This window comes from Leptonychotes weddellii, chromosome 3, assembly GCF_054177405.1.
Source record: "Leptonychotes weddellii isolate Sample4059 chromosome 3, ASM5417740v2, whole genome shotgun sequence".
Lineage (NCBI taxonomy): Eukaryota > Metazoa > Chordata > Mammalia > Carnivora > Phocidae > Leptonychotes > Leptonychotes weddellii.
This window is the reverse complement of record NC_138371.1, coordinates 59,492,292-59,509,228: the sequence shown is the minus strand read 5'-3', so window position 1 is coordinate 59,509,228 and position 16,937 is coordinate 59,492,292. Positions and strand designations below refer to the sequence as shown.

At 33.8% G+C, this 16,937-nt stretch overlaps 1 protein-coding gene across 1 annotated transcript in view; it reads right to left on the bottom strand.

Annotated features, from left to right (window-relative positions):
* Positions 1 to 16,937, bottom strand: part of SCN7A (sodium voltage-gated channel alpha subunit 7) — an 83,854-nt gene that overhangs the window by 10,638 nt on the left and 56,279 nt on the right. The window contains exons 15-19 of the mRNA XM_081814263.1: positions 12,268 to 12,705; positions 9,142 to 9,247; positions 6,989 to 7,143; positions 4,513 to 4,686; positions 2,170 to 2,277 (exon numbers count right to left, since the gene is read on the bottom strand). Of these exons, the coding sequence (XP_081670389.1) occupies positions 2,170 to 2,277; positions 4,513 to 4,686; positions 6,989 to 7,143; positions 9,142 to 9,247; positions 12,268 to 12,705 (981 nt within the window). The remainder of the gene's footprint in view (positions 1 to 2,169; positions 2,278 to 4,512; positions 4,687 to 6,988; positions 7,144 to 9,141; positions 9,248 to 12,267; positions 12,706 to 16,937) is intronic.

Sequence of the window (16,937 nt, the reverse complement as noted above, 5' to 3'; positions counted from 1 at the left end):
AAAAATCCAGACATTTCTCAAAATTTTTGTACTAAAATAATCACTAAGAGGCAACAGAGTTGATTAGCAAAATAATTATTTCACTGATTTAACATGTGTATCAAACTTCCTGTATTGTGCCAGAAACCGGGAAGACATCTGAACATGTGTGAATATATGTGTACGTATTATTTAGAAAGTACATAAAATGAGAAAGAAATAGGCCTACATCTAAATCTTGGTGATTCTAACTTTTGGGAGGATTAGCCTACAAAGCAGACACTGAAGTGGCAGGGGAAATAAGAGGAAGACCAAAAGATCGTAGATCAATGAAGTCAAGGCAAGAGGCTATGTCAGGAAACACTGAATGAACAGCTGGAGCCTGCAAAATCACAAACCTCCTCACTTCACCACTCTATGTTACAGGTGAGCCGCTCCAGAACGGGAAGTGTGGGAAGGAAATCTACAACCTCGACTTGAATAACAGTAATAGTCTAGAATCACTGTCTCCATTTCCTCAACTCCCTTCCTTCTTAAATATTATAATCAGAATTTCATTCTCATCCCTCCACTATAGCTGTTACAGCAAATGTAAACCAGTTCCTCTAGCCAACAGAAATTTTCACTCTGCTATTTCTTTGTCTTTCCCTTAGCATTTACACTTTTGACTGCTTTCCCCCAACCTCATTTCTTTCTCTTTTTTTTGTGAGGCACCATCGATTCTCTTTGCTACCATTCTATCCTTCCTTCCCTCAGCCATTACTGGATACATATTCTTTTTGCTGTATTTCCTTGCTGATATTCCTAGTTTTCTGGCTTTGAATAAATGTTTTAACTCTTAGTTGTGCTTTCAGTAACACTTCATTTTATTTCTAAAACTAAGTCACACATCCTTTGTTGGCACTTAAGGTATTTTGAGAGGCTCACTGATACCTCTAAAGAAAAAAATGCTATGCTTATCAGAAAATATACTTATGGAAGAATAAAAGAAGTAGATACACTTGACACAAATATTTCAGTAATCAGAGCACCCAAGACTGGAGCTTATTAAATATATAAAGCATTAATTTTGTAATCATGTGACTCCTTATATATTCAATGATATATTTTCAGAAATCATTCAACTACAGAACTTCCAGAGGTTGAGATGAAGCTTAAGATCTGAATCTGTAATAGAACAGAACAGAGAGCCCAGAAATAAACGCACACTTACATGGTCAATTAATCTATGACAAAGGAGGCAAGAATATACAATGTGAAAAGACAGTCTCTTCAATAATGGTGCTGGGAAAAATGAGCAGCCACATGCAGAAGAATGAAATTGGACACTTTCTTATACCATTAAACATAGATAATTTTCTTATTGGATCCTATCTATATTGACTATGTGGCATTCTGTAATATTAAGCAAATAGGCAGGTTAATGATAATCTATGTAAATGAAAAATGCAAGAAAACATTGATGTGTGATTATGAAATGAAAGGTAAAATTAGATTTTTTCTGCCATTTCTGCACATAGTTGAGCACTGTATATTACATAATTATACTGTGTGTGGTAGTCATCAACTCTGTTTTCTTAATTAGGTCAAGACATAGGGAGCAGATTTCTATTTTAGGCCCAAAAGATTGAACATTAGTTGTTTTATGTGGCTCAACCTATTAGTTTTTCTCACATTGTTCAGAAGAGGTTTTAACATGTTGGTGAGGGAGAAAGGACAAGAATTCATAATTTGTGATGTGTGACTTAAAAAAAACTAATTTATTTTAAAATTCACTTTTATTCAGTATAATTACTTAGTGTGTACAATATTCCTATAATTTTAAACAACTAGGTGATCAAAGTTTCATTTTCTGTCAGTTGTATTTTTAACATTGAGATAATTTTATTAATACTCATAGATATCCATGTGGGCTAGAATGGTATTAGTTTTTGAAACTTTATATTTTCTCCCAACTATTAGGGGCTTTCTTCTTATTTTTATGACTTTTCATATCTTTTGAGTAATAAAGACCTAATATTTTAGTAAGTATAACTAATATACCTTTCTTCTATATATTAAAATAGTAGAATATAAGTTTTTTGCATTAATATTAAGGATGCAAATGAGAAGACTATGAAGATTTAATTTGTAGAAGTTTAGAAATCTTAAATAAAAATCTACACATTAGCTTAGAAACTTTTTTCTTACCTTCATTCTTTCAAATTGAGATAGAACTCTGAGTGCCCGAATGAATTTAATGGAAATAAGTGGTTTTAATTCCTCCCGAGATTTGCCAATTAAGCTAAGACAAAACACCTAAATATATTTAAGGAAAAAAAGAGTTAATAGGGTTTAATTTTAACTTAATCAAAAAAATCTGCAAAATAAACTTTGTATTTATTACAAAAAAGATAAAAAGTCAAACCTTACCAAGAAATATGCAAAAGATTTAATGTATACTTCCATATATCCTAACAATGACATATAGAAATGTATAAGAAAATAACTGTGTTAAAATTACTTTAAAAAAGATAAAACAAATATTTTCTGGTAGTAGGAATATATATTATTGAGATAAACAAAAATTTGTATATTTGACATACTTTATGATCAAGGGTTAATATTTATATCAATTTTTAGTTTGAAATTAGATTAAGAATCAGTTTCATGATTTTTTTGCAATCTAGTAATAGTATACTATGTATTCATAAAAGCAAAATTTGGAATATATTTACATATGAATTCAAACATAAATATGGTTAAGATAATAGAATAGGATTTCAGAGAAGAGGATCAAGGAGGATATGAATATTTTTAAGTCCAAGTACAAATTACAAAAATGTATACAATGATACTAAGGTGAATAAGAGACTCTTAATCTCAGGAAACAAACAGGGTTGCTGGAGTAGAGGGGGGTTGGAGGGATGGGGTGGCTGAGTGATGGACATTGGGGAGAGTATGTGCTATGGTGAGCACTGTAAATTGTGTAAGACTGATGAATCACAGACCTGTACCCCTGAAACAAACAATGCATTATATGTAAATTAAATAAATAAAATAAAAATAAAAATAAAATACTAGAGACTTAAAAAAAAAAGATGCTAAGGTGATTTTTTAAAGTAAGCATATGCATAAAAATCATTTGGGGTTGGGGCGCCTGGGTGGCTCAGTGGGTAAGCGCCTGGGTGGCTCAGTGGGTAAGCGTTCAACTCTTGGTTTCAGCTCATGTCATTATCTCGGGGTCATGAAGTTGAGCCCCATGTCTTGGGCTCCATGCTCAGTGCAGAATCTGACTGTGATTCTCTCTTTCCCTCTCCCTCTGCCCCTCCCCCTGCTCTCTTTCTCTCTATAAAATCAATCAATCAATCAATCAATCTTTTAAAAAACCAAACAGGATTAATAAATATTAATAGAAATCAAGCAAGATGGTAGAGTTATGATTAACTTTTATAATATCTTCATATATTCTGTACTTTCATTGCTTATAGGATAGGAGCCATTTGTTCATTGAACAAAAATTACTGAGTACCTATTATGATACATGAATTGTTCTAGGCACTGGGGATAAGAAGAGAATCATTGGGAAAACAATTCTTCCCTAAAGGAGCTAACCTTTCAGTGGGGGAAGACAAACAATCATAATGAATAAACAATGAATATCAATTAATAGATAATATTAATAGGTGCTATGGAGATGAAGAAAGCAGAGAAAGGAAAAGGGAGCATTGTAGTGGATGCAGTTTTACATACAGTAGTGCAGAAAGACCTAACTTCAGCATTTTTATTTGAGCAGATGTAAGTGAGGTGAGCCAGCCAAAGTTCCAGGTGGAAGGAAAAATAAGTGCAAAGGCACTAAGATGGAAGTCATCTTGGCATACCTGAAGAACTTCAGGAAGGTCAGTGTTGGTGGAGCAGTCTGTTGACTGGGATGGGGGAAATGGACAGTAGTAGGAGATAAGACTGGATCATGTAGAGACTTGTAGGCTTTGATTGCAGAGAATGTAGCTTTTTACTCTGAGTGAAATGAGGTGTTTATTGGAGGGTTTCAAGAAGAAAAGAGACTTGAGCTGCTTCTATTTTACAACAGTAGAATGCATGTGGTTGCTCTGTGGAAAACAGAATGAAGGTGTACAGTGGTGGAAGCTGGGATCTCAGGCTGAAATCTGTTTCAGTGATCCAAATGAGAATTTTTGGCACTTGGATCAGTGTGGTGAGGGTGAAGGTTATGGTAAGTAATCTAATTTTGAACATATGATATAAAAATTGAGTCAACAGAATTTAAATATTTGAGGATATTGATGTGCAATAAGCCTGTTCTGTTAGTAGTGGGTTCACAGGTGATTGTTAGAATAATCCAGGAATGAAATGTTGAATTTTTAAAATATTAGGATGAGAAGAAAAGGACAATTGTTAAGCATTACATTACAGGGGATTTTGGTAACTGAAAATGTACAGAGAGAGGAAGATATAAGTAAATGCAAGAGTTAAGTAAGAATCAGAGTAAAGAAGAAAATCAAATAATAAACTTAAATTTTTCTTTAAAATACATACAATAACAACCATGAAGTCTAGCTTGTACCAGCCATTAGTGAAATAGGCTTTAAAACCATATGCCATCCACTTTAGAAGCATTTCCAGAATGAAGATGTAAGTGAAGATCATGTCAGCATATTCTAATAAGATTTTAATAGTCTTTCTCTGGTCAATATATATATCCTCAAAAGCCTGTGGGTAAAAAATTTAAGGATTAGTATACATGCAATTTCTAAAAAATTTTCAGCATAGAAAGGAATGAAATACCCTCCCTAGTAAGCACTTGGTGAGCAAAGTCATAGGTTGCAGTTTAAAGGTTGGTTCAATTTATTTGGATTTTTTCACATAATCCATAAGTATCATTTTCTGATCCCATGCCCATAGCAGACATTATTAATCGGTCCCAGAACTTCTTATTATACAGACTGAACTTGGCACAGTGGTCCAAAAAACTCTCAAATCAGTTAATCACACTAAATATATGAGGTGAAACCTTTACTCACATCTGACTGGTTCTTATCTCTAATTCCATGTTGCCAACTCACAGATATATGCTAGTTGCTAATAGAGAAGTAGAGATTTTTTCTAAAATGTGTCTTCAGATATCCACACTGCTGTTAAAAGAAAAGTCACAAGACTTGCTCTGCTGCAGAAATAATCAGGTAAACCAGTGGAAGCACATGAATATGAAATAAAACTATAATCATTTCTCCAAAGCTTCTCAGATATAATAGGTTAATCTTAATTTTACTGTGGAGGATGCCAAGTCTGACAATGTCATTTAAAGCAATTTTGTGTTTTTATTTTGGCACTGAAAAAAGGCAATAAAGTACCAATAACGTCAGGCAGACCTGTATCAAAGTGCATTAAAGGTCAAAAAGTAATCAAGGATTAATATAAGTGTATGCAAATAATGGTGTGATTCTTATAAGTCTAATGTTAAATAAAAGTAAATATAACATGACAGTAGAGTTACTGACTTTCAGTTGAACCAATTACGGAGTAAAAGTGTCTGTATAACTAAATCATAAATACCTAAAATGATTATAAAGGACTTTATTACATGTATTTATTTATTAAATAGTACAGAATGCAAAATAATATAAAAAGATACACAAAAGTCTCCAATTAAAAAAAAACACAAAAAATGGGCAAAACTGATCTATGGCAGTTGAAGTCCACATACCAGCTACCCACGGGGAGTGTGGAAGTAATTTTAGGGGTCAGAGTGTGTGGTTCTGGAGTCCATGTAATGTTCTATTCCTCAAGCTAAGTGACAGTTCCACAGGTGCATTCACTTTGTGAAAATTCTTTAGCCTATACACTTAGAATTTCCATGGTTTTCAGTATGTGTGCTAAATATCAATATAAAGTTTATTTAAAAAATGTACGCAGTACAAAGTCTGGTTCCCAGCTGTGACTCCATTTTCTCTGTGCATTTCACAATTACCTATTTCTTGTGTATCCTTCTCTGATCTTCAATCAAATATAAGAAAATAATATACATTTTATTTTTCTTTACTTCCTATGTAAAATGTAGCATGCCTCATTCAATATTAAATAAATAAAACAATTTCAAAATACATGAGTGACCGTAGGAAACATGAATGTTAATAGATATCTAATAGATATACTTTATTCTAGATCTTCCTTTTTTCATTTATTACTATATCTTGAAATATCAGCATGCATACAGCTTTTGTATTTTTTTAAAGATCTATTTATTTATTTTAGAGAGAGAGAGTGAGAGAGAAGGGGGAGAGAATCCTGAAGCAGGTCCCTGCTGAACATGGAGCCTGACCTCGGGCTGGATCTCAGGACCCTGAGATCATGACCTAAGCCAAAACCGAGCTGGTGGCTTAACCCATTGAGCCACCCAGGCACCCCAGCTTTTGTATTTTTAAAATAGCTGCACAGTATCCCATTGGGTGATTGCACCATAGTATATTTAAACAATCACTTATTATGGACTGTTTTTGCTTTTCAATCTTTTTCTATTACAAAGAATTCTTCAGTGAATAGCCTTGTAAATGCCTTTAATACATGCTCAGATATTTGTAGGATAATTTCCTAGAATTAGGGTTGTTGGGTCAATGAGTAAATACATTTTTGGTTCAAAGGTTGTTTAAAAGTATAGACAGTACTTCTCTTTCCTGATTGAATTGGTATCAAAGTACTAGCACAGTACAACAGTATGTATGTGCATATTATTAAACTTTGTCTCATACATAAAACTTCATTAAAGTAAGAATTAGATATCTAACATTCATTTTTCCCACTGTCATTCATATATTTCAAAATTGTTTTACTTATTTAATATTGGAAGAGGCATATACAGAATTTAAGAAACTGTAATGTATGTCTTCCAAAGGTAAAATCACAGAATATGAACTTTGCTGCTATAAAAAGTTTTCCAGGGAAAACTAACATGATGACTTTAAGTAACAGATTTCAGGTATATTTTTTCCCATAAAAGCCTCACATACTTACTTACCAGAGCACCTGTGCTGAGCAGAGTGACAAGGCCAATGAAACACTTAAAACAACTGTTTTCCACTATCTTGCAGCAGGTTTTCCTTATGTTCTGCCAAATTTTTCCTTTGCTGGATTCTCTACTAAGTTGGCCAGATGAAGATCTTTGTCTATAATCTGTCAAGAATGAAACTGCTAAGAAGAAGAATCTTAAAAATCATGAAAAAGTAAACATCTCGGGGCGCCTGGGTGGCTCAGTCGTTAAGCGTCTGCCTTGGGCTCAGGTCATGGTCCCAGGGTCCTGGGATCAAGCCCCGCATCGGGCTCCCTGCTCAGCAGGAAGCCTGCTTCTCCCTCTCCCACTCCCCCTGCTTGTGTTCCCTCTCTTGCTGTGTCTCTCTCTGTCAAATAAATAAATAAAATCTTTAAAAAAAAAAAAAGTAAACATCTCAAACTTTCTCCCATATTTACGGAATCTAATACAGGTGCTCTCTGACTTATAAACATTTGATTTTTACCCCTGCTGCTCTGACCACTGCAGTCATTGAGGAAAGAAAAGAAAAACTTAACTTGTGAGTAGTTTGGGAACAGTACAGGGAAAGAAATTGTGAAAGGCAGAGATGACTTAGAACATCCCCTAGCCTTGTGGGACAGAGTCTGAGAATAGAATTTATCCCCTACAGTTCAAAAACAAACAAACAAACAAACAAAAAACACATACAACATCTTCTACATACCACATTTTGGTATAATGTCTGGAAGTTCATTCTCTGAAGATTCACATGGCATAATAATCATTCTCATTTAAGTACATAGATATTTATGAAACATTAAGAAGTATAATGTTATTTAAGTCAGTTAAATTGATGTCAGGTCTTAGGTGGCATGAGAATGGGATTCTGATTGAGACTATCTGAGGAGCTCCCCTGGATTACAGAGTACTTTGTGGGTAGGATGCATGTGCAAGGGTTGAACTCTACCTTCTGGTTAAGAGAATTAGCTTATAAAACCCCAGACTTGAGAAGACAGTGCTTAACAGGTGAGAAAACGAAGAAACAGGGGTGGGTGGAGTTTAAAGTCAATGCATTTCATTTTAGAATTTTACCTACTGTCACTTTATACATATTTGGTCAAAAAATATATATATATATAGGAAATGTTTCCCCCTTTGTCTTGAATGATACAAGTCCTAGAAGTTGAGCTACTGAGAGCAAGTTCTTGTTTTGAATAGAGGAATTTGAGCATTTAGCAGTTATCATTCTGATTTCCAGTGATTTCCAATGTCCAGAACCTGTAATTATTTGTTAATCTTTCTAGGAAACTAATTTGAATTGTAAGTCATCAAGAGATGTATGTTACATATCTCGTAAGTCAAATGACTGAAGCCTTATACATTTCTTCATATTCATGTGAGATATAAAAATAGATCACCATTACATGATTTGTTTTCCTATGAAAGATAAAGGATGTTTTCATATGAGTATTTTGAATATCGACTGTATCCCATGAAGCATAAAAATACACAACACATGCACACATGCATGCACACACATACACATACACTTATTTAATCTTTTTACCAATCCTGTGAGGTAAGTTTTATTATTATCCTCAGTTTACATATTAGGAAATGAGCCTGAGAGGGGTAAGTAAAAGCTAGTCGATGGTGGGCTGGGATTCGAACTCTGGCTATCTGATTCCAGAGCCAGTGCTCTTAACTACTGTATTAAACTTCCTAGGAAATAGGCCCTCTCCCTCTTATCCAAATGTTGACTTTTTTATTTACATTCCCTATAAATTTTATCAGGATTCATATGGGCATGTGTGCATGCACCATATATTTGTGTGTGTGTTCCTTAACCAAATTAATAAACTCTCTAAAATTAAAATATATCCAATAGTATTAGGTTAAGAGAAATTTAGTCTATTTCAATATAATGATCAAAGGAACTTATTTTTTTTTAAAGATTTTATTTATTTATTTGACAGGGAGAGACACAGCGAGAGAGGGAACACAAGCAGGGGGAGCGGGAGAGAGAGAAGCAGGCTTCCCGCGGAGCAGGGAGCCCGATGCGGGGCTTGATCCCAGGACCCCGGGATCATGACCTGAGCCGAAGGCAGACGCTTAACGACTGAGCCACCCAGGCGCCCCAAAGGAACTTATTTTTTTCTTACCGTTTTTCAGATGCTTTGGCTTCTCACATTCATAAGCCATTTCTTCTTCTTCAGAGATAGCAATGTCGACTGTACTGCATTCAGACGAGCTAGATTGCTTTACCTTCTGAAAAGTAAAGTCCCACCAAAAAAGCTGTGATTAAAGCTTCACTGGAGTTCATGTCATTTTCAGAAATAAGAAAAATTGTGTACAGAAAGACTTCTATCAGGTTTAAAGACTTTTCAGGCTAATTTCAGGATTGACATTAAAATGCATACATATCTCCTCTGTGAGTTGAGGTTTTAAAAAATTAATTAAAAATTCATTTAAGCTAAAATATTTAACGTTCAGTTCATAAAACCATTCTCCTTAAAGATGTATAGAATACTGTATCTCCAGTACCCAAAAGGATTTGAGTTTCAAAGCTCTCTTGAAGTTATTCACAAGGGTTCCATATATGCCATTTCAGCTAGATGAGCAGTATCAGAATATTACCCCTTGATGCTAAAGATGGGTAGACAAGAGTGCACTTAGTTTGTATTGTACAATCTAGTCCAGACATGCTTGTGTTTACCATCACAGGATAGGACTGATGTGAAGTTATCCTGAGGTGAAATGAAGAAATGGCACAAAAATAAGGGTCAGGAATAGACCTGGGAAAGTGGTACCAGCCCTATGGAGAGAGGCTATTTGCAGGGATTGACATTCTTTCTCACTCTGCTCTTGACTGAAGTTCAAGTCTGTATAGGATAAGATAGCCATGACTTTGTATATGTGGTAATAATGCATGTGAAATGCATGGCTTTTATTTGAAATGATTATTTTCTCACAATGCTTTATTTTACTTCATTTTAAAATAAATATACAACGTATCATCCTTTAAAACGCCCAAGATCCTAAAGTTAATAAGGAAGATTATTTTATAATTAAAAAGTAAGATAAATGTATTAAAACATATGGGAAGAAACATTCTTATTTCTTAAAGATTAAGGAAAGATCTAAGTAAAGTATATCAAAAGGAAAATTATAAGTATTGTGTCCTACCTATTGGTCTTATCCACAATAAATGTCAAGGAAATCTAATTAGGAAGCTCTGTTTGCCTTAGACCTTACATGGTCAATTGTCAGTAAGACATTTGGTGCTCAATTAAAAAAATATATCCATCAGGAGATTACTCTTAAACAAATTGCTTTTATTATTTCAATTCCTCATATTTTCTTTATTTCTGATGAAATAAAGGCTCTAGCAAGGTACTGATTTGAAAGTAAACAATAAATAAATGAATATTATATAGCACTTGGACATTCAATAATTGAAAATCATACACCTTATATTTATGTTATTTTAGAATTCTTACATCAACTATTTGATGTCATTTTTCCAAATGTTTTTTAGTATGTATTATTCTAAATTTAAAAATAAATCAATTGGGATTCAAAATTATAAATAATTTTATTAGAAGACTACTTAGTAGCATGAGAAAGCGACCATGCTATACTGTTACATTATCAAAAGTTATAAAATCCAATGTAAAGTTCGATGTTATTTTTATGACTATATAAATTTAGTTATGTTGCAACTAAAAAATGGCTGGAAGTTTAAATACCAAAGAAAGAAAAGAATGTATCTCAGAATTATCAAATCACATGTGATTTTATATTCTTTGTTTTTTAGTAGATCAGCATCCGAAAGCACTCATGAGTTGTATAATCTTTAAAGTGTCTAAATTAAAAATGTAACTAAATATACAGATAACTGAATAAACCTATGAGTAGCTAATCAATCAACAGGAGCATTGATTTTTTGCTGCAAATTATGCAGCATAAATTACAACTCCTGAAACCTCACCATTTACAATTATATTTAGTGTCATCCTTCCTATATATGTTCATATCCCAGACTTTCTAATGAGATTGGCAAGAAGTTTCCCGGAGCATCTCAACATGATGTGCTGTGATAAATAGCAATTTTACCCAGAAATAGATGGTAGTCAAAGTTGTAAGTGAAGATATGTAAGTGTAGCTGGAGAAGAGTTTTCCCTGTTTTCTAGAACTGGTATTAATTAAGGGAAAATGAACCTAAAAATATTGGGCATGCTAAGGAGTGAAAGTGTTTCTCTAACACAAAGATAGATGCCTTCACTAGGAGCTGGAAGGATTTTGAATAATTGCAATTCAACTCCTGTTAGGCCAATTTGAGAAGTTATTGCAGAGCAGCTGCCAAGCTGGAAGAGATCTGGGCAACAAGATGGTGCCAGAGACTTTTCTGGGGATGTGGAAAGAGACATTGTCTTCCCCCACTCAGTGCCTGTGAATGATCTGAGATGGTTCCCTACTGAGGTATAATGCAAGAAGCTCACAGAGCAGATGTGATCTCTGTAGATGTAGCTTTCTATTAAATTACACCTCCTACTGATGTTGATTCCAGTAGGGTGTACATTTTAGAAGCTAAGTTAACAGCAATATCTATACTTCTTTGAATGTGTTGGGTTTTTTGTTGTTGTTGCTGCTTTGTTTTGTTTTGTTTTGTTTTGTCCTGGAGTTGATAAAGCTACACACTGCTCACAATTCAAGCTGGTGGGTTTTCTTTATTCTTTTAGGCCAACTCAATTATATATGTTATAGTAAATGTTGCAGAAATAAAGTGACAAGAATCCTATAATTTTAGCAAGTAAGAAAGTATTTTAGCTTTCCTGTAGTCCAGTTTCACATTTCAAAAATGATAACGCCCAGGAGAGTTTAATGATTTCTCTCATAATACACATTGATTTTGAAAACTTAGTTTTCTTCAATATGTTTTCATCATCCCATACTGCCTGCTTATTAATTTACCAAATTTTGCAATTATATTTTCTAATTTTACTAAGTGTTAACTATAGACTGGACATTGTTCTATGCACCATTGAACTATTTTTCTCAGTCCTATCCTCCCTAAGAAATAGATTCAATTTTACCTGAATTTATAGAGAAGGAACCTGAAGCTTAGACAGGTAAATTAACTTGATCAGGAGCATACAATCAGGAGCAAGGAGTGCTATAGCTAGGATCGAATGGGTTCTCTAACTCTGCAACTTCAACACTAATTCACTTTCTTACCAATAATGCCTCAAATCAACAATATCAATCAGAATATTCAAACATCTTACCTCTTTACTGCTCCCATCACCTGACTTGCTTTGAACTTCCTTATTATCCAGATTTTCTATATCAGATTCTCCTGAAGCAATTGGTACAGTTTCTGAGGCACTAGGACTGGGGATAAGTGATTGACTCTCATTTTCAGTCATTGTGTTTTTCTCTGTGCCACTGCTTTTTTCCTTATCCTTGAGGAAATCTTGAGTGTTGCTTAATTCAGAAAGGGTATGGTCAGAAATAGTCTCTTTAACATATACAGCATTTACATTGTCCATTGTGTCCTTTGAAACATTTTGGTTTTTGCATAACATTTTAGAAAGCACATAGTTTATTCCTTTCTGAATCTTTGCCACTGCACGCTGGAGATTTTTTGCTTCATCGTCCTCTTCAGTTGTTGTAGCCTTGTATGAACTAAATGAGCTCACCAATGCCAGGAACAGGTAAATTATCTAAGTGAGGAAGTAAATGAGGTTAAGCTTATCTCACTTTTTGTTTCCTTCTGAACAATAAAACATCTTTTTTAAAAAGCTGACCTGAGATTTGCAAACAGAATACGAACTACAATGCTATGTAAACTCTACTGTTCTTACAGTGGGTCAAGTGCTGTGCTAAGAGTTTGTACAGCCAGAACTCATTTTAGGGTCACAACATTCTATGACATATCATTTGTTTCTCTTTTATATATGAAAAAGGCAAGGCTTACAGGTGTCAAATATCAAAGGTCATATAGATTGGACTCAAGTCTGTCTCATTCCAAAGCTTGTTTTCCTTCACTGAGCCAGGCTACCTCTTCCAAGATGATAAAACAAACTGCCTCTTCAGGTGGCTGTCCACTTCAGCACTATCCCAGGAAGACATACAATGACATCTTCACGAGCTCTGCAAACCCACAAGGAATATCACGGGGAGAAAGCTATTCCTGGTTCTGAAGCCTGCATCTAAATTTTCTTGCAACATGCTAGCACAGGGACTGGGTAGGTTAATTGATTCTCTGTAGTAATAAATTTGGTTAGATAAGAAAGAGATGAGTGAGGGAAGAATCATTCCTAATAGTTGTAAATTATTTGAACTCAAGGACAGTGTATATTTTGACCTTTATTATCACTGAAAGATATGATCAAGCCACGTTTAGTTTCCAGAGAATCATATTTTTATCTTGTTTGTAATTGTAAGACATAGATAATATTTTTGGAGTTTAGAGTTGGAGATTCATATTGATAATTCTCTTAGACTTAAAAAAATAATTTGAGCATCTTGCTTGTTATGGAAGTTTTTCTGCCTCTCTTTGGATATCTGAGCTTTTTATGATTTAATTTCTTTTATGTTTTACATATTGTTTTTAACGGGCAAAGTTCAAATGACATGAATTATGTTTAAGAATATATATATAAATAATATGTATATATGCTAAGATAAAATTTACTTACAGATAATATGGGCAGAGGCTCTATGGCCCTTGTACGAATTACATTATTAGCATTTCTATCATTCTTAAAAGACAGTGAGTTCAGGATGTTAGGAGGGCAACACCAAATATAATTTTAGGTTATTGGTTGTTTCTTTTCCTTCCTTTGGTTATTAAGCATGGTGAGAAATAAGGAAAGGAGGTTAGGTAAGAATTTCATAACTATAAGCTTCACGTGAGCAGGAACCAAGTTTTCTCTTAAGTAGACAACTAACACAGTGCTAGGCACAAAATAAGTGATAAATACATATTTGTTGACAAAATTAATTATAGAATGAATGAAAGAATAGATTTTGTGATAGGATTTGGACAAGGAAAAATTTTGTTACTATGGTTGTATTTTTAAGAGCTTACAATCTAAGATTTCTTATATCTTAGACACACATACCCCACACACAATACCTGCAGATTTACATATACAGTAAAAATGTTAAAAGGCTGAAAATGAAATTCAAAATGCTCTGAACTATGGCATAAAGAAAAATCTTGCAATACTACAAGATGCTACTGTATTGTTCAAGTGTGCACTGAATTAAAAGTAGTCTCTTAAAGGAATAAAAAGGAAAAAGAGAATGTGTAAATGACCAAAACTATAGAGGACTGACTACTTCTTATTTGAGCATTAATAAAGAAGGAAGGGGGAAACAAAGATTATATTACATAAGTTTAGAGTAAATTTGTTCTAGTCATAGTGTTTTTATAAAGAGATTCAAAACATTTTTTTTGTTTTTGTGTTAAAAGATAAAAGATAAAATAATGTTTATAAAACAAAACATTTAAATGTCTCCCCTGAAATTTGCCCTCCCCTTTACCTCAAGGATATCTATCTGTTAGGTGAGAATTGAGCAACTCTTATCAAAATAAAGTAGTAGGGAAGAGAAAGAAGATTTAAGACTTATTTAAGTAGTTATTTTTCAAGTATTTTTAAAGTACAAGTAATAATTTGACTAGTAATCAAGGAATTTAACATACGTAAAGATTCTATTTTAATATTGTCAAATTATATCTTAACATACATTTAATTTGGGAATATGTAAACATGTTGAGTAACATACATATTTATCATCAATTTTTTATTTTTAAAAAGCTACTGCATTTTATATTGTTTTCTATTTCTTTTCTTTTTGTGTTTCTATCCCTCAACCAGAGACCACAATTCACTTGGTGGCAACTACTTAAATTGCAGGTAAAAACACTTGGAGGGTTTGCATGACTGAAACTTCTAAATAATGTTTAATTAACAAAATTCTATAAATGTAGGAGTTATAATTTTCTAGAGTTTAAAGAAAGTGAAACAAACATTTTTGAATATTTATAGAGTGCTAGCTAATATTACTTAAGTTACAATAACTGTATAAGGCATATATTATTGTTATGTTCATTCTCCTATTAGAGATTGTCAGGCTTAAAGAGGCTGAGTAATATGCACAAAGCCATTTAATTAGTAAATGATAGAACTGGAATTTGAACCTATGTTTTCTTGGATCTGAACTCTGTTATTTTCTACAACTTAACACTGCATATAACTATTTTAAAAACCACTTAAATACTTGCTTTTGTATATGATAATGTTTTAAGGTTTCCACTTAAGGCTGAATCATTGTTGGAATTTTGTTGGGCAGATAAGATAAAGTTAAATCTAAAAAATGCAAAATACCTTCTTTTTACACCAATATTGAGTTTTAGTGTGAAATTACAATGCTATAATGAAATGAGTTGGAAGTACAGGGGAAAAGATCTACAGCCTTACAGATTCTCTCCTTGCATTTTTTTCCCTTGTATTTACTCTAGTGTTGTTATCATGATGTCCCATACGTGGATGACTGTTGAGGGGAATAAAGTTTAAAAGATTCAGTAAGCCAAGCAATATAATGACCAATCAATTGGAAATGGAGGCTCGTGTAACTCCATTTTACCCTGAAATCCCTCTGTCTATTGACTTCAAGTTTCTGATCAGTAGGAAAGAGAAAAATAAGAAACAGAGTGGAGTTCAAAAACAAAGAAACAGAAGTACAATTATATAATTGCCTCAGCATTTTTGTTTCTTTGTGAAGTGTGTGGGTGTTATTTATGCCAATAGCCATCAACAATGGCCCTTCCTTTTGGGAACAGAAACTTATATTTCATTTGGGAAATCACCCTTATCTCATTATTAGTTGTATGATTGGAATGATACCAACTCCAGCTCCAGGACAGGGTTCTGAGTAGCTTAACATAATAATATATTAATATATTCTACACTCTGCACAATAAATAATAAATGTATTCCACACCTTGAGCAATAGAGATTGGTTTACAAATAGACATGTGACTCAGAGCTAATAAGATAAGAGGAGAAATTTGCTGTGACTTCTAGGAAAGAAACAAGAATTTCTCTTTTATTAGACTTGACATGATATGAACACATGAAGCTTTACACTGCAGCAGCCATCTTGATAAAACAGAGGCCACTAGGGGCACCTGGGTGGCTCAGTCGTTAAGCGTCTGCCTTCGGCTCAGGTCATGATCTCAGGGCCCTGGGATGGAGCCCCACAAAGGGCTCCTTGCTCTGTGGGAAGTCTGCTTCTCTCTCCCCCACTCCCCCTACTTGTGTTCCCTCTCTGGCTGTCTCTCTCTGTCAAATAAATAAAATCTTAAAAAAAAAAAAAAACCACACAAAAAAACCAGAGGCCACTAGCCAGCAAGGGGAATACAGAAGACAAATCTGAGATATGCAAAGATCTGTCTCTAATGACCTTGTTTGAACATATGTGTCATACCACAACTGAAGTGAAATCTATCTCTGACATTTTGAGTTATGCATGCTGATACATATGTTGATTTTTGTTTCAGCCAGTAAGAATAGGGTTATGTCAGTGGGACTTGAAAGTGTACTGATAGCTACAGAAGCAGAGGGCATTGAAATATTTATACATGTTGGACCCTGTTCTAGGCTTGGATGATATAGAGAATGGTCTTGATCCTTTCCTTTGTGGAGCTTAGTTTAATAAGGAAGGTTGAGATAAGTACATCAATAATTAAACATAATGTCAGCAGTGCTAAGTGGACAGGGTTATAACCAAGGTGAAACAGAAGCCACGAGGAAGGTCACCAATAGATACAATGGAGTCTAACCTGTGATTTTTTTTTTCAGTCTTTTGGAAACTGTATTTTATCTCTATGACTTTATGAATAAAACCCAAATGTTGAATCCTCTTTTTTCCTGTAAGAGCAGTT